This window comes from Boleophthalmus pectinirostris, unplaced genomic scaffold (genome assembly GCF_026225935.1).
Source record: "Boleophthalmus pectinirostris isolate CB_2022bp ecotype Guang Dong unplaced genomic scaffold, ASM2622593v1 HiC_scaffold_8, whole genome shotgun sequence".
NCBI lineage: Eukaryota > Metazoa > Chordata > Actinopteri > Gobiiformes > Gobiidae > Boleophthalmus > Boleophthalmus pectinirostris.
This window is the reverse complement of record NW_026571515.1, coordinates 35854420-35875838: the sequence shown is the minus strand read 5'-3', so window position 1 is coordinate 35875838 and position 21419 is coordinate 35854420. Positions and strand designations below refer to the sequence as shown.

At 40.7% G+C, this 21419-nt stretch overlaps 2 protein-coding genes across 2 annotated transcripts in view; one reads left to right on the top strand and one right to left on the bottom strand.

Annotated features, from left to right (window-relative positions):
- Positions 1 to 16897, top strand: part of nckap5l (NCK-associated protein 5-like) — a 52505-nt gene extending 35608 nt beyond the window's left edge. The window contains exons 3-15 of the mRNA XM_055165820.1: positions 3723 to 3860; positions 4523 to 4591; positions 4666 to 4704; positions 5002 to 5121; positions 5363 to 5449; positions 6301 to 6499; positions 7076 to 7482; positions 8527 to 10673; positions 11175 to 11289; positions 11416 to 11482; positions 11872 to 12123; positions 12224 to 12369; positions 13504 to 16897. Coding sequence (XP_055021795.1) covers positions 3723 to 3860; positions 4523 to 4591; positions 4666 to 4704; positions 5002 to 5121; positions 5363 to 5449; positions 6301 to 6499; positions 7076 to 7482; positions 8527 to 10673; positions 11175 to 11289; positions 11416 to 11482; positions 11872 to 12123; positions 12224 to 12369; positions 13504 to 13737 — 4020 coding nt within the window. The 3' untranslated portion in view covers positions 13738 to 16897. The remainder of the gene's footprint in view (positions 1 to 3722; positions 3861 to 4522; positions 4592 to 4665; positions 4705 to 5001; positions 5122 to 5362; positions 5450 to 6300; positions 6500 to 7075; positions 7483 to 8526; positions 10674 to 11174; positions 11290 to 11415; positions 11483 to 11871; positions 12124 to 12223; positions 12370 to 13503) is intronic.
- Positions 16898 to 19223: 2326 nt separating this feature from the next.
- The window catches only part of LOC129412354 (uncharacterized), a 9708-nt gene continuing 7512 nt past the window's right edge, over positions 19224 to 21419 (bottom strand). The window contains exons 5-6 of the mRNA XM_055165941.1: positions 19936 to 20027; positions 19224 to 19364 (exon numbers count right to left, since the gene is read on the bottom strand). Coding sequence (XP_055021916.1) covers positions 19224 to 19364; positions 19936 to 20027 — 233 coding nt within the window. The remainder of the gene's footprint in view (positions 19365 to 19935; positions 20028 to 21419) is intronic.

Below are 21419 nucleotides of genomic sequence, written 5' to 3'. Positions count from 1 at the left end.
CACTCTGCATCTCTTCTCCTCTCTCTCTTTCTACTCTCTCTCTCCTTCTCTCCCTCTCCTCTCCCCTCTCTCCTCTCCCCTACCTCTCTCTCCTTTCTCCACTCCTCTCCCTCCCTTTTCTTCATTTCATTCGTCCTCTGTCTCTCCCTCTGCCCCTCCCTCTCTCCTCCTCTCCCCTCCCTCTCTCCTCCACTTTGGGCTGGGTCATTTTGAGAGCCGGTCGATATAGTTCCTGTAAACAGATCGTGTTTCTCTCTCTGTATTTTCCTGCTCGGCCCTCAGGTCCTCGGAGGTTTGGGTTTCTAAAGTTGTACTAGAAAACACGAGGTCCCTGAACGCACCACTGACAATATCTGATATCTGCATATATATCTGCACAGTCGGGACACTGTGAGTGCTGATGTGGTTTAGACTGTAAGCGTCCTGGTGTCTCTCTCTCAGATGGAGCAGTATTCTTTCTATTTTACTGGTAAAATATCCACACCTTTTCATTGTCAGAGCCTGGCTTCTGTCAGTCTGCCCCAGGGCAGCTGTCGCTACAATAGGGGCTTACCATCACTGAGTGTGGAGTGAATGAATACTGCACCAAACTGTAATAATTGTTCTGAATAGACCTCACAATAAATATCGACTTATCGTTGAATACATGAAAGCTGAAACAATATATTTTGGGTCTCGATATTTATTGTGAGTACTTTTTCCTTACAGTACTGGGGAGAGTTTTGCTATTTTAGTTGAAATTGCTGTAAATAGAAATAAATAATATCTCTTCTATAGCTAACTATTGGTTCATTCATTCATTCATTTGTTCGTTTATGTGTTGCAGCTCAGGCCTTTTAATGGTACTGTCTATTTAAATAAAGGTGGACTGGAATGATCCAACTTAACTGTTATTGGGTCAGTACATAAAGTACTTTCAATATTATTGTTCATCACAGTATATCCTGTAGCAATATGTCGTGCTTCAAAATGTGTGTGAAGTGTGACAGGCCTATGTGTAACACCGATGCGTCATAATAATTGTTATTAGAAGGAAAATCACAGATTTCGTTCTGATCATGTCTTTAGTGACAGGAATGAATGAACTGTGTTTATGTCATTGCTCTGAGTCTGTAACATTCTCTGTGTTGGTTGTTGTTGTCCTGGTTCAGCTGAGGTCTGAGGTCCAGATTCTCTCCTAGATCCTGGATGGCCCTGGTCCAGAGTCCGGATCATCCTCTTTAAGGGCTTCCTCAGACCTGCACCTGTCACACCTGTCGCACCTGATCACACCTTTGTGTAGTGCAGTCTGTGGGAAGTGTCTTGTTCAAGGACACAACAGAAACAACAGTGTGTAGGTTTGATCCTATTGTCCTATCCCATCAGATAAGTGGATTTAGAGAACCAGAGAAATATTGAGAGAAGGGCTTATCCCAGTGCTCTTACCATTACAGGGTCAATGGATTTTGTGTTTGTCTGCAGTCTCCTGTACACAGTAGGACTCAGTGCAGAGGTTTCAGGTTACTATAACATAACAGCATAGACTACAGACAGTAGAAGCATGAGCCGGTATTCCTCTATCAATTCTATAGTCATTTGATAAGAAATAAGAAAGGACACGTTTTCCCTGGTAATTTCTATCCATGCTGTATTTATCCAGCCACACCAAAACATGTGGGAGGGCAGCTGACACATCACAACATCTGCAGATGAACTAGAGATGATTAACAGGTTAATCATCTCTAGTTCATCCCATCTCAGTCTAACACTACAGGAATACAGGAGGATGGGAGGGCATCTGACACACCGATTTGATTAGAACAGGAGCATCTGACACACCACAGCATCTGCAGATTATCTACAGAGATTTGACTTGCCCTCATCTCAGTCTAACACTACAGGAAGTCAGGAGGATGGGAGGGCATCTGACATAGAGGGACACTCTGGAGGATGTGAAAGGCCTAGGTTCAGCATTTGTGGGGTATCCTTTTCTATATTTCTCATGCCACATAAAGATACAAAATACTGGCTCCTGCCCCATGTGACAGACACGCTCCAGTCTGAGTCAGTGGAGTGAGCGTCTAAACTCCTCTGTTATAGAGCTTAGGCTCCTCTGTTCCATTCTGTTCTGTGTGTTTTGTGTCAGTTTGAGACGTTCGTGTTGAATCTGGATGTAGAATGTATCAGATAAACACAGAGAGACGCTGTAATAAAGCTTGCACCACACTGAAGACATGAGCTGTATCATGTCTGCAGGATAATAGAGAATTTTTGCTCTGAAATGATCTAAATAAGTTAATAATTTAATCGATTAAGCAGTCAACCAATATTTGCATTTGTTGACTAATCGTTTCATTTCAAAGATCAGGGGATATTGGACAACAGCAGAAAGGAGAAGTGAGTGAGTGGGCTGAAGGTTTGGTGTTCTTTGGTATTTATATCTGAAATGTCAGATTAGACTTATGATTCACAACTTTAATTTGTCTTTATATAAATACATTGTTTCCTAGTACATTTTTTGCATAAATAGTAGTTTTTGCATGAGCTTCCCCTGCAGGTGTAGTCTTGTAAGTGCAGTTTGGCTCTGCTATGCAGAGATATGGAATAGATTTTAGAGCTTTTGCCATGCTCCCCTTTCTAGTCGACTAATCGGTGGGCAGCACATGTCTTTAGTCCAACAAGACTTTCTGTAGTTGAAGACAAACCAATATAAGAACATGGTTAGGGTTTAAGGTTATGGTGTATTATTCACCTGACAAAGGATAGAAGCTTGCAGTGTCCTTGTTTCACTGCTAATATTAGTATATTATATATTAGAATAGAATATTCGCACAATAATGTATGAATCTATCATTTTGCTATCATTTCCATTGAAACAAAAGGTTAAAGGGGACATGTCTGTGTGTGGAGTAGAGACTGTTTCAGATTCACACCTGACTCTGGAATGTGCTGCGTGTACTCTAATGCTGCTGTCACTCACCTTCAGGTTTAATACACAAAGGTCATGGATGGACAGACAGGGCACACATACAAACTCTAAACACAAACCTCATTTCTCACTTTGATAATAAACAAATATTTCTGTAATATCCAAGTGGATGATTCTAATTTATTTTGTATCAGCAAAGTGCCCTCATTTAAACAGGTCAGTGCTGTAATGTGCCTGAGTCTCTGTTGTTCAGAGTTCTGGTTCTGAGGAGATCATATGACATGATTCAGATCAACACAGATAAACATAGTCTGCTTCCCTCTCTCTTTCACTGCAGGATAATGGAATCTTTTTTATTTTAGTCATTGGTTAGTGTTTTAATGTATTTAAGATGTTTAAATTTTATTTCCTATGAATATGATCTGTCTGTGTCCCCAGATATGAGGTGTGCATGTTCATCAAATATAACTTTAACTGATCACTATTGTAGTACTGATTTATTCTTAATTACAAAAACATTAGCCATGAGGGACATGTTATTTATGTTATAATTTGATGTTTTACTTTAAGATGATTATCCAATCAGAAAGAGAGTCTTTTGTTTGGGTTGCCAGTTTCAATGCTGAAGTCCAGTTGGTTTAAACCTGAAATGACTCTCTGATCTGGTGGTTCTGAGCATGAGGCATGGCCTGTCCATATACTGACAATGAGACAAACTTGTATGTGTCTTATCTGTAGGTTAAGGCTCTGGCACAGGTTCAGTTGTGATGGTAGTACATTTTACTGTACTGATCCTGCATGTTTGTTGTTTCAGATGAGAGCTATGTCAGATGCCCTGGAGCAGAGAGTGAGTGAGGAGGGCTTCGGCTCAGATGAAGGAGAAGAGGCCGATGTGGAGAGTTTCCTGGAGGACAACAGCTCCGAGCTCATGGACCGACTCAGGGAACTCGAGGTGAGACAACACAACAGAGACATACAGCTTAAACAGGTCTACAGCACTTTATGTCCTGTGCTTTTGTCACAGGCTGACGTGAACCAAACAGGAACCCAGTGACATCAGCTCTGTAACAGTAATACATGAGCAAAGTCAGAGTCCAGCGTTTATGTCCAGGCAGTTTTCAGACCTCATTTTCTTTTAGTCCTAATGAAAGACAAAGATTAGTCCTGATGTTTAATTGGCTTTAATATGAGCTAATACAATAGCATAGTACAATATTAAAGGTACGTTCCAAAAGCAGTGATCACATATATTTTATTATTACCATATTGACTTAATGGATGGAAAAATAGTTTTTGGGTTCATTATTTATCATGTGTACTTTCTCTTTGTACTTGTGGAGATGTTTTTGTTATTTTTCTATACTACGATAAGGTTTGAGACGTAGAGGGTCAAATAAAAACTCACAATTAAAAATACATACTACTATTGAGTGTTTCATTCCCCTATGTATTGCAGCTCATGTTTTTTTTTTTTATTTAAATATTCTATTTAGAAAATGTTTGGAATAATCCTGCTTTAGAGTTATTGTGTCAGCGGTATACATTTGTTTCAGTCTATGTTTCAAAATTCAAAAAACATTATTCTAAACCCCATAATGGTATTTTTTGTTTCAGGCGGAGAACTCAGCTCTGATGTTGGCCAATGAGAGCCAGAGGGAGGCGTACGAGCGCTGTCTGGATGAGGTCAGATCATCTCAGTCTTTATTAAACTTTTGTCCCTGAGGAAAAGTCTGAAGAACGTCTGTGTGTAATTACAGGTGGCCAACCACGTGGTACAGGCTCTACTCAACCAGAAGGTAACACTGTCAAATAACTGTATTTCTCTGAGCAGCAAAAACATCTACTGAAAATAAAGACTGTACAGTTCAATGGTGTAAGAAAATTTGACAGCTAATGGAGTAAATTTCACAATAAAGTGCTTTTAATCAGTCAGAATAATGTATAATAGAAATGACAAAAACCCACACTTCCAGGTCATTTAACCTTGTGTAAATAGATTGTTGTGTTTCCCTTGTTGATCATCATCCCAGCACACACACAAACACACACACACACACACACACACACACATATAAACACTTTCTCTTGTGCAGGACCTGAGGGAGGAGTGTATTAAGCTGAAGATGTTGGTTTGTGATTTGGAGAGACAGAACCGAGCTCTGTGTGAACTGTTCCAACAGAAGCTGCCCAACCACCCCACCACTAACTATCAGGTAGAATATAATTTAATATAACCATTATCAGATAAAACTAATCTTAAAACAACCCCGACTAACTATCAGGTAAAATTAATGTACCCCCAACCACTCACTATCTATATATACTACTAGGTATATATATATCCACTGCTACCACATAAAACATGCAGTAGTTCTGTGTGATCCATACTGACCTCCCTGCCATGACCTCTGATCTTATTTTGGACCTGACCCTCCCTGTGTTCATTTTCTGCAGGTTCAGACTGGACCTCTCCCAGAATTCACTGCTCCTCAGCACCATGAATCAAAGCAGGAGCCCGCACAAACAGAAGCACAAGCCAAGGTCAGTTTAAGGGGGTTGTACTATTCTAGTTTTGAAGACTCATCAGTGTGCAAGCCCCAGGGATCAGACAAGTTTAGCCTTAGCGAAGTTGTACGAAAGTAGTTTAAAAGTCTTGAATACTGTATAACCTTTAAAAGAGAGTTATATTAAGCACTTTGACATATGACTGGTTTCATTGTTGTTCTCTAAAAAGCTCCTCTGCTGCTAATCTGCTGCAGTCTGTTTCCTGTGCGCACAAACCCAAAGGTCTCCACATCATTCATGACTTCAGATTAAACAGGAAAGGACTTTTGCATTATATTGATCACTCTTTTGGCCACTCGACCACCTGTGGGACTACAAAGTATTTTTTTTCAAAATAATAAGTAGTACAAAGTAGTGCTTCAACTTAAAGCACAAAATAGTGTATGTTGAACTGACAGATACAACATTGAGAGAAATATTGGTGTGCTTTCCTCTAATAAAATTGCTGCACATCATATCTAGTTTGTTAAGTTGTAGTGTAATGTTTTATATCTTGCTTTGATACAATTAAGAAAAATGGTCATGCCGCAACATGGACATATGGTTGTGGGCTGAGGCACGTACTGCTAAAAAACAGATTTCCTTCTGGATAATAAAGTATCTATCTAATCTACTTGCAAAAAGTAGCAATCTCTACCAGGCGAATAGGGCCTGGTAGAGATTGCTAGATTACTCAAACATGCATGGATGACATATAAAATCACTTCAGTCAAGTTTTTAGAGGTTTATATCCATGTTGTAATGATGCCTCATCAAAAAGTCCATTTGACACAGTACCTCTGTACTTTGTATCTCTCATGTTGACAGCCTCTTTTGCCTCCTCTCAGGCTAACGCTGTCCGGCCTCAGCACGCCTCTCCGGCTCGCAGCGCTCACACCTCCATGGACGCTCTCTCTCCGTTCTTTAAGAAGAAGGCCCACATCCTGGAGGTCCTGAGGAAGATGGAGGAGACAGACCCACTCAAGTTCCACCCCTCGGCGACCAGCCTGTCCTTCTGCGATTACAGCCAGGTGCTCAAGTCCACAGGTGAGACCAGAGACCGGAGATAAACCAGGACTAGGATTGGACAATGACTGGATCAGAGCTAAACCCGGATTAAATTAGATTGAACAAAGAATAGGCCAGAGATTAGACCAGGTCTGAATTAGTCTACAGCCAGACCAAGGACTGGATCAGGTATAAATCAGGGCTAGACAAGGGACTGGACCATGATTAAATCAGAACTGAACCAGGATTAAACTAGGTTTAAACCAGGACTGAATTAGTCTGCCCTTCTGTGACTACAGCCAAGTACTCAAAGTCTACAGGTGACACCAGAAACCGTGGATAGTTCAGATATAGGTTGGGACAAAACTGGCACTAAACCAGGACTAAACCAGGACAATACCAGGACTATACCAGGACTAAAGAGCTGGATTAGGACTGAACCAGGACTGGATCAGGGGTGAAATAATATCAGATCAATATAGTGTTCAAATTCTGATAGTCTAATATGTCAAAATTTTTGTCTCCATGGAGATGTTATTGTTTTGTCTGGAATAAAAAAGTTCTGCAGTGCACCTTTAAGTAAATTTCTCACAATTACCCTTTCCTCATTCACAGAAGCTGTCCTGGCCTCAGCAGACCCTCACTCTCTGCAGTGTAAACCTCACCACACCCATACCCACTGCCACTGCTCCCCCCGCCCAGAGACAGAGCACCCACAACTCAACGGGGACGGCGCCCAATCTGAGGAGGGCATCAAGTGTTGCTCTCACTGCAAGAGGAGCCCACCAGAGAGTCCCCCGAAAGCATGTAAAAGTGTGTGCGCTTCCACGAATGTACAGAGAGGAGGAGGAGTAGGGGGAGGGGCTACAGCCTCATCCAGTGAAGGCCCTGTGGGGAAGAGTAGAGCAGAGGCTGTGGGCACCTCCAAACAGAGCTCCAAGACTGACGCACACCTGCAGCAGAGCGACCCAGGGCAAGAGGCTGAGACTGGGGAAAGAGAGGAGGAGCTGGAGGGTACTCAGGTAATCTATTTAGCAGGCTTCTAAATGGGGCAAAATGATGTGAGGAATTTCAATTACTATTTCGAGAACTCACCTGAAATAATGAGTTTTAAATGAGAAGAAAATCAAAATCCCTTAACCTGGCCACAATAATGAATTTACACTTTGTCCCTTGAGGAAAGGCACAGGCTGAAACGCTTTGAGACTTTATAAGTTGCCCATTAAGACATGCCGTAAATTAATAAAGGCAATTTATTTTAACCAATGAGTGCCTTGGGTTTTTTGCATCTTTAAAATGAATTCACACTGTTAGGATTGGGCTTGGCCTCCAGCATTTCAGACCAATCACAGAGCGGCATTGTAGTTTGGTAGTTTTTGTAGTTAAGGTGTGCGCACAAACCAAAACAAACGAAAGGGCCAGCAGCATACTTACTTCAGCCTATTTGATCAGAAACAGATATTTTTTGCATTTATAGGAGGAAAGACACCTCTGAACTAAATTTAACTCAAGTTTGATTTTTCTGCCAATCAGCTTATTCATCTAAACATTCCACTCCAGATTGATAATGTACATAACTCAGTTCTGAGTGAGACACATTAGTCATGTGTGTGCCAGGTTAAGAAACAGCTGCCTTTGCCTGAAGCATGACAGAAATGCCGCTATTGAATGCATTAGTTGCAGTAGCTATTGTAAACAAATGTCAGACTTATTGAATTATGTATATATTTATATATATTATTATATATATTATATTATTAATGTCTAATGCTATTTTCATCAAGGGCCTCACTGAAATTATGAGCTACCAAACCTTTATTCAGGCTTAGAACCACAATGGGATACACTCAAATGTTTTATATTGCATGGATGGAAGGTATATTTATGAAAATGACAGTATAAAGTGTTGTTTATGGTAATTTGGACCAATTTACCAAGCCCGAGGGTCAACAGAAATTGGTGAATAATGGACTTAATTTGCTTTTTCATTCATTGTTTTTACATGTGTGAAAAACTGAAGAATAAAAAGATATTATACTAAATCTGCTATCTTTACCTTTCCCCAGGACCCAGACACAGGAGTGGCTGTTCCAGAGGAGCTGACTGGTTTCTCCCCCTCTCCCCACCCCTCTACTGAGTCTGACCCCAACTCCTCCCCCCTCATCCCAGAGAGAGACACCTCAGATCCCCCCTCTGTCCGTGCCTCCTCCTCCATCAGCCCCAGCTCCTCCTGCCTCAGCGATGTCAAAACGGTTGCCATCAACTCCCCGTCCAAACTCCTCAAATTCCTCAAGATTCCGAACATCACGGAAAAATGCCAACCAAATCCAAATGCGTCCGCGGTCCGATTAAGCCCGCAGCTAACCCGAAATTCCAGAATTCCCTGTCGCACAAATAACTACGAGGTTTACCATTCTCCGGTACCAACACGGAGAGCGACTACTACAGAAAGGTGTAGGCAGCCTCCTCCTCCTCCAACCAGATCGGAATCGTATCCGGCTACACACTCTGCTCCAACCTCTCCACCACAATCCGAAGATACTCTACCCGAAAAAGATTACGCAAGTCCAGCTAAAGCAAAGATGGTCGCTCCCTCTTCCAATGCTGCTACTACAACTATTACTACTACTAATCCTGCTCCTTTGAAAATTCCGCAAGCAATTCCACATTACGAGAACATCTGCGACATCCAGACCAGTGTGGCGAAAGGTAGCGAAGTTGAGAAAAGGACGATCCCACAAATCAAAACAAGCATAGGAGAAAGAAAGCTGGTCAAATCTTTGCCAGAATCCGTCTTAAAAGCCTCAAATGAGCGTAAACAGTCCTCATCTTCTACAACGGACACCACATCGGATGACGAGGATTCAGATAGTCCAGTCTGGGTCAATCAACAAAGCTTACCCGTTTGTCAACCCGCCCTCAAAGCACAAACGGCCAACTTTGCACGTCCGATTGAGAAGCAAGATGCAAAAGATGGGTTTGCTGGTGCGATTCCCATGACAACGCAGCCTCCTCCACCAACAAGAAGGTCAGAAGCGTCGTCCATACCTAAAAGACCTAGCGTAGTAGCAGTGAGATCGCAAGGAGATCCAAGCCAACATGCGTTTAAAGAGCGCTTAGCTGCACTGGGTAAGCTAAGGAGTTCAGAGGATTTGCAAGTTGGAATGAAACAAGTGGAGACTGCGAGTTTTGGTGAAATTATTGAAGAGCGAAATGTTAGGACGGTAGATAGGCAACAAGCTACCGAAATCCAAAAGGAGGAGAAGTACTCAAAATATGCAGAATCAGATGGGAAAAAAGTTAACGAAAGAGGTTTAAAATATGCAATGCCAATGTTCGAACAAGGCGTGAAATCTCAGCAATCACCAGCAGGAGGCGCTAAGCAAGAGTTACCGAAATCGGATGGCTCGAAAAGCAAAATTGGTCTTCCTTCGCCCATTACAGACGCACCACAAGTTCTACGCAATAATATAAAATGTCCCGGATCATTGAACTTGGCTTACAATGTGAAGACGACGAATAGTCCAAACAAAATCCCACCCAAATCACCATCAAAGCCATGTCCGAGTTCTGTTCAGAGGATGAGCAAACCACCTGAAACACCCAGATATTCGTCCAAATCGGAAGAACGCACAAAAATTAGCGGGAAAGGCAAGAAAAATCCCATATTTGGAGATAGCTTACCGCCTCCTCCACCGAAGCCACCTGTGGAAATCCAACCCGAGAAGCCGGCGCAACCAGCTACAAGTCCACAATCTGCTATCGAGCAAAAAGTTATGAAAGGAATCGAAGAGAATATGTTAAAAGAGCAAGATAAAGTTGTGCAAATTGGAGAGGTGAAACAAAAAACGTCCAATGGCATTGCGAGTTGGTTCGGTTTGAAAAAAAGCAAGCTACCAGCGTTAAGTCGCAAAACTGACGGAGTGAAAGCAAAAGACGAGAAGCGTGAATGGAAGATAAATATACCGTCCGTGGGCAGGGACTCTGTGAAGGTGGCGAGCCGGTGTAAAGAGGGCGTGGAGGGGCTGAATATCTCGACACTCATGGAGAAAGCAGAGGGCCTGCGGAGGGCGCTAGAGGAGGAGAGGCAGTTTGTGGAGAGACAGAGCAGGGGGCATTCGTGTGAAGTGGTGATGGACCAGAGCCAGGGGCAACTCGCTGTCATGTACAGAGGGGGGCGCTCTGACAACTTCATGCAACAACTACTCAACAGGTGAGAGGGGGATTGCAGTTAATGTTAATGTTATAATGTTTTCTTATCGCAAACTTACCTGGAGTTGTGTTTTGTTTCACTCACAAATATTTAACACACAAACTTAACTAAATTTTGGCTGAATTCTTTCTCCACTGTATTTTTAAACTCTATACACCCGCACTAGAATCATTTCGGTGATTTCAGCTTTGGAAATGCCCATCCTTACTGAACTAAATGTAAAAGGCAGCTGTTAGGTGGAACAGCACATTTTGAGCTTTGGAGATGTAGACAGATACTCGTGTGAGAATGAAACACAATACAAATCCAGGTATGTTTTTAAGAGGTAACAGCATTATAATAGACTATAACAAGAGTCAGTTTTGCACCATGTAGGATCTTCGAATTTTCAGAGTACTGCCATTGCATATTCACTGTGTGAGCAAGACACGTGCATATGTAAATGTGAAGTTTGAAACCCATATGTCATATTAAAAAGCTGATGTTGTTGTCTTTATTCAGAGTGGACGGTAAAGAGGTGGTGTGTCTGCCTCAGCGTCGTCTCTCCTTTGACTGTAAAACCTCCAAACCCATGTTCCACAGCGACATCCTCCACAGCAGAGACGACATGGAAAAGGTACACACTGGGGCTTTAATATAAAAACAGTGTTAGGATAAGTGATTTTTATCAGAAGACAAGAAGACAGTAATAGTATTATTTGATCCCTCTCTCATGGTTTTAAATATGTGCTTTGTTTTTCAGGCAACCGAGAGAATCGCAAACGTCACATCTGACGAGAATCTGGCCGACTCAGTCCAGCATTTTGCAGGTGACAAAGAGTTTCGATAATATAAGCTCAAAGAAATCCTGATCCATTTACTTCCTAAGGTGGCGTTCACACACACCTCATCAAAGTAGGGACCAAACTGGGACTAGACCAGGACTAGACCAGGACTAGACCAGGACTAGACCAGGACTAGACCAGGACTAGACCAGGACTAAACCAGGACTAGAACAGGTCTTAACCAGTGCTAACGAAGCTTATGAAATATTTTGTTCTTTGGTTTTGTTTGTGTAAATGGACATCATTCCTGTGTTTGATTTTAATTTTATAAAATTTCTCTTTGTCTTTCTCTCCTTCTCCACAATCTGTAAATCTTCCCCTCTCCTCTCCCCTTCTCCCTCTCTCCTCCATCCTCCCCCCTCTCCCTCTCTCAGCGGGCTCGGGTGCTTCCACATACACCCTGGACAGTGGCATAGGGACCTTCCCTCTCCCTGAGTGCAGCAGTGGAGCGGCTGGTAGAGGCCTTCACCATGGCTCCTCTCCTGGTCGAGCGGGCAGGAGGTCCAGGACTCTGGAGAGAGAGGCTCCATCACAGGACGATTGCTATGCCCCACACAAAGCCCTGATGCCCTCTGCTCCATACGGGCACGGGCAGGAGGGCAGGACTGCTGGACTCATCAGAGAAGGTACAGCTTTAAGCTGCATAAGAAGGGGGCTCTACAGGGCTCTTTGAAGTCAAACCATAAACCATGGTCTTAATCACAGTTCTTTTGTATTCCTACTCAGATAAAGAAGGAGCCAGTGTGTTTTCTCCACGCACTAAAACATGGACGTTCCCAAACCTGAAGGCTCCTGCCGGTCCTGCCGAGGTGTACCTGGCTGTGGAGGAAGAGGAGGAGGAACCTCTGCCCTACAGCTCCCCCTACAGAGCGGTGGGTCTACTACTTATATGTCTCCATATGAAAAAGTGGTCGTTTTGTATGAGTACACATGTCAGAATTCTATGTGTTTAATAAAATCAAATAAATAATAAATAAATAAAGTCCTCACTGTTTCAGTGACTACTGAAAATGCTGTTTTCACAGCACCACTTGTCCAGACTAAGAATTGTCACTATGCAAATGCATGTTGACCTGGTTTATGGTGCATATTGATGTAATTACTGGGTCTGTCTACATGAAACAAAAACTGACACAAAGTTCAGCATCTTCTCTGTCAGCAGCAGTGCAAAAATATAAACTTCCCTGAATGTTTTTACTTAACAGGGGTTAAAAAAAGACCTGATCTGTCCTCAGTTCAAAGATGAAACTTTAGAGGTTCTTTTGTCCAGTGCAGTATTTTCAGCTCACACTGAAGCCTGGGGTCACGTGGCCAAGTTGCTTTTAGAGCGATGCATTTTTAAACCAGCTCTCGCCTCTTACATAATAAAAACACTTTCTGACTTTACAAATAATTTATCAGCTGATTCACACATGGATGAACCTGAGGCGTTACATAAGGACACTGGAAATATCTGCAAAATTCAATCGTTTTATTTATAGCCCAGTATCACAGCAGCAGTCGCATCACATTAGATGATTTCAGTTAAAATGTTGATATGTTTATGTAAAATGAAATACCAGTATATTTGTGAAACATAACATAAAACTGGGCAGGGTGAACTGTGTGACTTTTCTGGTGTTCACTTGCTTGTTTACAAGGAGATGTTATTGCTTTGCCTGGAATGTTCCATAGTATGGCATTACACTTCTGTATTGCATTTATTTAACTACAAATATTATTGTGCAAAATTACATACATTGTTATTTTATGTAGGCCTCTCCATAGATCTGCCCTGTAACTTTTCCAGGTAGTGCCATCCACTTGATTCCATGAGACAAGCAAGTCACAGACCCTTAAATGGACAAATTACAGAGTGCATCTTTTAATATTCTTCTTACTCATGGGTTTATCTTTCAGTTTATAAGTGCAATTTTTAGGAGTTTTCACCATTCATATTATTCTGAATTGTTAATTGCTGTAGCAATGGTGTACATTTTTCACCTTAATATTGCTGTTTATTTCAGAACCTGAAGCCCAGCGGTCCTTCCTCCAGTCGTGCAGTGGACCCAGGCAGCCTGCCCGTGCCTGCCCAGAGCGGAGTGAGCCGTCGGGGGAAGAGTCGTGCTCCAAGTGTCCCTGAGATGAACCAACCTGGCCTGGACCCCCTATCACCCAACAGACCCCAGAACCTAGAGACCCCCGAGTCCTTGAGTGACTCCCTGTACGACAGCCTCTCCTCCTGTGGCAGCCAGGGCTGAACAGGTGTGGACCAGGGAGCCTAGAGCCCACCTAACACCCACCCAAGACCCACTCGGAGCACGGACAGAGGTGAAGAGTGGAGTCAGAAGAGGAAGAAAAGCGTGGATTAAAGTTCAGATGGAGGGCAGCGAAGTTCTACACTGCAAAGATGATCTCAAAATATCAACATGAGTGAATGATTATCTGTCCACTGAAAACTGTATGCTTTGACAATACTTTATAAAGATGAGTGGGTCTGGAAGTGTATCCTGTCTCCCTGATTTCGCATGGGGTACTGAGGTAAAAAAGTATTGATACTTTGCAGCCAACATTCTCTGGAGGTGTGATGCTAACTGTAGGCATGCTCTGTCTGTATAATTTGTGCTGTTAATCGAGTCCATCTCAAATAAAATTACAGTCACAGCTAGCTAGCATTAGCCAACAGTTTTCCAGTCACTCTTTGTTCAGACAAAATGTGCTGTTTAAATCCATTTTGTATTTTTTTCTTTCGTTTCAGGTCTTCAGACTTTTAACAGTGTTTGCAATGTGTCACTATGGTAACTGCTGAACATTCCATCATATAGATACATTTAGAGTACCCCTAGGGTGACGTGACTGCAAAGTATCAATTATAGATTTTGTTTTGAATGATACAAGAATGTTCATAAGGAGATGTCTTCCACATTTGAGAGACATGTGACACAAATTAACGGCTGTGATTGGACCGTCCAAAGTAAGGACATTTTTTTGTTGTGCATTATGGTCCAATCCCAACATCGTAGGAGGGACTAGATGGTCAGGCAAAGTTAACTCTGTCCTGTGTAACTTTTCTGGTTGCCGCCATGGAGATGTTATTGTTTGGAATATTCCACAATATGGCATTGAAACATATCTTGCATTTTGATCCCTAAAGAAATGTCTAGGCCTGGTTGCATTAGTTGCTTGCCTCCATGTAAATACATTAATGCCTTACAGTGGAACATTCTAGGCAAAGTGTTAACATCTCCATGGAGACAAACAGATTGCACACCCGTCCACCAGAAAAGTTACACAGTGCATCTTTAAAAACAGCACAGAATATGCTATTTAAGATTTTTTTTTAATGCAGATTTGTTGACCTGGTTTATGGTTAATATTTCCATAATTATCGGGCCAATCCACACAAAACAAAAATGGGCTCACAGTTCTTCTCGATCAGCACAAATCAAAAAATAAAGTTAAATTATTTTTTCACAGTAGCTTAAAAAGTGGTGCTACTTGTCAAGCACATTGGGATAATAAGACAATATATTTAAGTATTAGGTTCAATATTTATGAATTTTCAGTTTTGATCTCTCTTCCTGTATAGCGCCCCCTGCCCTCCATCTGATGCTGTGTCATGACTCAATTCAAAAACATGAATGCAACTGATTTGAATATAGACTCCAATTTTACTGTGATGCTGCTGCTCCATCTTTGAGGATGAAAACTGAACTAAAAACCTTCTGGTAACGCGTTGGTTGTTGTTGTTGTTTCACTTTTGGCTCTATCGCAACTGGAAAGCTGATCTCCTCAGGATTAAACAAGCCCAAAGCCACTCCAATAAAAGCGTCAAATCTTTTTCACAATTTGACGAAAGAACTTTGACATTTCACGTGTACAGGACTGAAGCACAAAGACTGTAATGTCCTTGTTGACGTTTTAACTTATTTGTCAAAAACTGCAAAAGTCAAATGTAAAAATGTGTTAAAATGACTTGAATTCAGAATATTTATTAAGATTTGAGTAGATTCTAGGGATGCAACTATACCGATACTGGTGTTGAATATTGGCACTGATACTGAAGAATAGTGGTGCAACTGTAAAAGTAGCACAGTTTCAGGTATCTGTGTTTTACAAATACAAATAAAATGGCTAGGAAAAAAACATTAATTCAGTTGTTTCTGTTGAGCACAAATCTTGATAAAAATTGTTACATTTGGAGCTGTATTACATTTCAACAGCTGTGCAAAATACTTTTTATTTTTTAAGTACATTTTTAAACAGATACTTCAGTACTTAAGATTTGTGTCACTTTAACTTATACTTGAGTATTTTTTGCTCTGGTCTCTGTACTTTTACTTAAGTAATAAAATGGAGTACTTCTTCCAGCAGAAGAATGAGAGGATTAAGCTGATGTCCTGGTTGGGCCTTTAATTAGATGTAATAAGAATTCTATGACATAATATCATAATGTTTGGATAAATAAATAAATAAATAAACAGTTTTAGGGATGCACCAATACTGAATATCAGCACCTATCCAGAAAAATGAGCTGTGTCGGGTATCGGTGACTTGGAAGGTTGGGCTTTTTATTGTATGTAATGAGACTATTCGAGTAGTTACTTGCTGGATAAATGACACAATTGGATAAATTTTGTAGCTTTAGAATGATCTTGAGCTGTATCAGAACAAGTATAAGAGCACATAGACAAGTATACACCCATGGACCACTATGGAGCCTACCTGGACCACTGAGGGAGTACACAAATATAAGACCAAATGGGAATAGAAAAGAAAGTTCTACTGTTTAATGTTGAAAATCACATTCTATTGTCTAAATTGTGTTTTTATAATCATCATGGTATCAGAATTAGTATTGAGTATCGAGGCTATTCCTTAGCAAATGTTAGTATCGTGGTAACATGGCCCCTATTAGGAAAAATATCCAATTATATCCAAACTTATCAATATTTTGAATTCAAGTCATTTAATGCAACTTTTTGCAGTTTTTTTGTCCACCTGAAGGAAAGCAGTTAAATCTGTTACAATTTCACTGAGAAATGTATTAAAAAACACAGCTCCTTTTTATCGAATGTCCAAGATTTTGAACTCATATAATGTAAAAAAAAAAAACAAGTTTAAATTTTTTTTTTTCTTATTGTTTTACGACCGCTGAAGGTTGGACAAATGTCTGTTTTAAAAGATTATGCGTTTAATATATTCCAGCAATAATAACCCAAGAGAAATGGCTTCGATATTCCATAAATGTGTAATTGTAATGATTTTTATTATTTATTTATTTTTGTTTTTTGTATTTTGTGGAATCTATTTCGCTTCGATTTTGTTCCAGACCTGTCCGTTCCGTAGACAATAGAGGTCCTATGTACCTACTGCCGTTTTTTCAACTTTCTAATAAAAAAACAAAACACTTTGATTTAACTAAGTGTGCGTGAATGCATTTGTTTAAAGGTCTGTATTATGAGCTTTAAGTTAAACAGACAATTCTCCATAAACATACAAAAACAAAATACAAAACTGTACACTTGACAAACGTGATGTGATGTGCAGTAGTTTCATTAGCAGATGCACACTGCTTGTGTTGTGATACTCTGAAGGGGAGTGAGAACAAAGTGAGTAGAGACTCAGAGTGTCAAAAACAAATATGAAACTTAAAAGAATCAAACTTAAAACAATAAAAGGTAACATGGTGATCTAAATATGTGATGTGTTACAGTTAATACCCCTTAGAAACAGCTCCTCTTTAAGTTTTACTCTCATTGTCACACTGCTGAAAAAATATATTTTTAAATCAAATTTCATTTTTAAAAATGTATTTCAATTTCACACAAAAACTCTACGTCACACACCAAATGTATTAATAAAATAAATGAATGAATGACTCAATTTCAAGATTGCATGGTTCACAGTTTTCATTATACATATATTTTGCATATTAATATCACTTAACACTGTCACTTATTGCTACTTTAGGCCTATGCAATTTATGCTTGACAAAAAGGCAAATGATCGTATTAGCGCCCTCTGCTGTTACCACGGCTGATGGCCAGTAGATCATTCTGGACTTTTCCAGAACACACAGATGGCCAGTCTGCCCCTGCTTATTAAACAAAAATTGCAACCAAATGAATTTATGGACATTAAAGAAAAAAAGGTATGACTAAAAATAAAGTAATTTAAAAAATATATTCTTCCATGAAGGTAAATGATTCTACACACATATATAAAACATACATTATTATTATTATTATTATTATTATTATTATTATTATTGATTCAAGAAAATAAACAATATATACACAGTAAGCATAACAAATTAATAGAGCTAGTTCCATGACATATTGCATAGAATTTGCATAATGGAAACACGCTCAGTTCACTCAAGTGTATATTTATGAAATAGGCTTTTCTTCAGATTTGAAGTACTTTCTTTTATTTCACACATATTTTCATGTTACTATGACTTGTTTAAAGAAACTCTGAGGTGCAAACAGTGAACTACATGTGTACAGTACACGGGCTGTGGATGGATATGCACCAGGTGACCTTGTTCTACGTTCAACACACTGAAGTTTCCTTTGATTTACACTGGAGCATTATTATGTGTCTTGTTCTTTCACTACTTTATGGAAAGTAGTAATGTTGGAGTCTACTCTCAGTCCACTTTGTCTCACCCACTTGTACTATTGGTCACCACCTTCATGCTTTAAATGAGTGGCAGGTGAATTCAGCCAATCACAGACAAGCGTCAACTCCCAGAACAAAATAATTTGAGTTCCTCTGAAGGCAATGTAAAGATATTAGGTCCACATTCACACTGGTCCTGTTCTAGTCCTGATTTAGTTGAGTTCAAATGTCAAAAGTGTGTGAATGAGAATCCAGTGGCTGCTGGAGAAAGGCCCTGACAGGGGTCTCCAGCCTTTTCCCTCCAGTGAGCTCCTTTACAAAATGAAACTGCCAGAGCAACTCATTTTAGCCGTCACAAGAAATGGCGTAAATATAAGAGCCACAGAGAGCTGTAGATGGAGTACAGTTAAATGCCTGTAAAGCATAAACCATTACTGGCACAAAGTTAAGCATCAAACTGACACATATAAGAAATCCTTTGGTGAGCTGCTTAGAAGGAGATGGAGAGTTCAAGTGCCGAAACTTAAAAAGTTAACTTGTGGGAAAACTACAAGAGATATCAGTGCCATTTTTGCTGTGCTCGTGGACCTGTACAATATATGTTTGGAATCTTGGTTCTATTAGGTTCTATGCCAAAGTTATAAGCATTTTCATTTTTTATTGGTGCAAATGACTTTTCAGTGTCTGTGGAGCACATTTAGACCAACTATGCAATCCTGTTTTACAAGTGAAAGAATGTTAAAACCATACTGTGTGGGGGCTTCTCATGTCAAAATGATATGATTCCAGGTTTGAGCTCGCTGTAGAACACAGTGCTGTGGCCAGGACAGCCCCATGGCTTTGATGCATTTCAAGGCATTGTGCCTAAACTTACAAAGTGAAATTGTGGGAAAACTACAAGAGAAATGGGGGCTCCTGAGCTACAGGCTAGAGGCTCCGGCTCTATGGTACATGCTCTGACAGCTGTGCAATTTGAACAGGACATTAATGGCCATGTGAAGTCATTCCACTTACAATCAACAAACTGTGACAGGATCATCTCTTTATATCAGTGTTCATAATATTTGCCTTTTAAACCTTTCCTCTGCCTGTAGAGGCCTGGTTGCCATGGGTAACACCATCATCTCCAACTCAGAGCATTATGAAGAAGAGCGAAGTGAAGAAGGATCTTGGCCTCTGAGCCTTCAAAGTGGTCTCCTTGAGCCACAAGCCCGCCACTGACCAGAAGGTGGCGCTGAAGATGATCAAGGTCCCTGAGGTCCTGGAGGAGCCAGCAGAGGAGGCACAGACATAAAGTCTAGTCTATAAGCCTATAAGCACAGACATAAAGCCTAGAGTCAGTATTAGTCCCAAGTCTGGTGTAGTGCATCTGTGAGGAGGGCTAGTGACTTAGAGTAAAAACAGAAGAGCAATGAAGTCATGAAGGAGACTGTTTGTTTACACCATCATCATCATCATCAAATACATCTCATGAGAAGATTTCTCAAAGAAATGTCAACATTTTTTCATTACATAACACTGATATGCCACTGTCACATATATGTTTTCTTACTGCCATACTGCTTCTATAGAGCACTGGTGTTAGCACTAGACACATTAGTTTATTTAAAGAGACAGGGACAGTGCACAATATACATGAACCATCATTTGGATGTCCAGTGCACGAGCAAAGGTGCAAGAGCCCATTCAGTAAGACCAGAACTAACCCCAGTGTAACAAGAAGACAGACAGGAGCCCTAATAAAGCATGGACACTTTGTTCAATATAAGGCCTAGTGTAGTTATTTGTTTTAAAGTAGTCATTTTCTTATTGTTAACTGGGTCAGCACCAACTTCAATATCCTTCAGGTCATCTGTGAGAACTGTGGAAGGTCCAGTGGCTTTAGAGGCTTGTACAATATTCAGAATTCTGATCTGTTTGTGACCTGAACAAGGAGGAGGAGCAAAACAAAAGCTTATTTCTGTTGGATCTGTGCACAGGTCACCATCTGCAAATGTGAATGTAGAAATCTGAGCTCATCTTTCACTTTGTTTTCATTTGAGAATAGGTAAAACATTATTTTTGGAAGGAAACACAGAAAGTAAGAAATGGACTCTGTTTGTGTAGGATAAAGCAGGCTGTTTTTTGGAGCGGTCTGCTCAGGGTGTGGCAGGCTGCAGGTGAATTTGGTGACTTCCTGTGGCCTAAACATATCCTCGTGCTTTTGATTGCCTAATAACTGGGCCTATTACAAGAAGGGAGAGCGGACTTGGAAGAACGCAAGAGTAGTAAGCAAACGGCACATAGGCAGCAGGCCTTTGAGTTGGCAGACAGCGCCCTCTTGTGATAGAAGAAGCGTGCCTTTTCCAGGGTTAGGCTTTGGAGAGTTTGATGTCCATGAATAAGAATGCGTGGCCTATAAACGCCATGACTTTGCGTGAGGAAACAATGAGCTTCACTGAAGCTAACTTCCCAAGATCTGAATGATTTGGTGAACCTTTAAAAATCTGTAAAGAAGTGAAGAATGGAGGCACTAGTTTGAAGGTGTTTGCACAGGTAAAGAGAAATAGCCAGAATAACATAAGACAGCGTAACAGATGTAAGAATTAGAAAATGTGTGCAATAAAAAATCAAGTGAAAAGCAGCCTTCTGTACAGTGGCCCCTGTGATCCTGTAGATCCAGAATTAAAGCCAATTGTCAGTTTATGTGGGGCCATTGAGTGAAATCAGTGTCGCAGCTTTGGCTGATTTGGAACTAAACGTAGGTAGTGGAGGGATGAGTGGTGAGCTAATGATGTAACACATTTGATATTGTGAATGTGAACCACTTGAAAGGGCTTATATTGTGGTATTTTCTGATGTACGTTCTAATGTTGTTTCCACATGAAAAACAAAAGGTGGAGTTGTTTTGTTTGACTGACACATGTTTAACACACAGAGCCTGCACATTCAGGTCGAGTTGAGACTCTGGTCTACCTTCTGTTGTCATGTAATACAGGAAGTGATCCTATATTATGCATTATTCAAGCAATTTGAACTGTTTTTTGGACACTTAAAGGTGCATTGTGTAACTTTTCTGGTTGTGGTCCGTGACCTTCTTGTTTCTGTGGATTTGTCATTGCTCTGCCTCGAATGTTCCACAGTATGACATTAAATAGCTCTACAGTACATTTATCCAATTACAGGTGGTTTTATAGCTCAAAATACCTTGAAAAACAGGCATTCTGACTGAGCGGGGTTGCCTCTCCACAGATCTGACCCCTAACTTGGTCTGGTTTTGTCTCTGTCATGATAGAAAGGTTTAATACCGGTCCGTGTACCATTCGTTCTTTAGAAT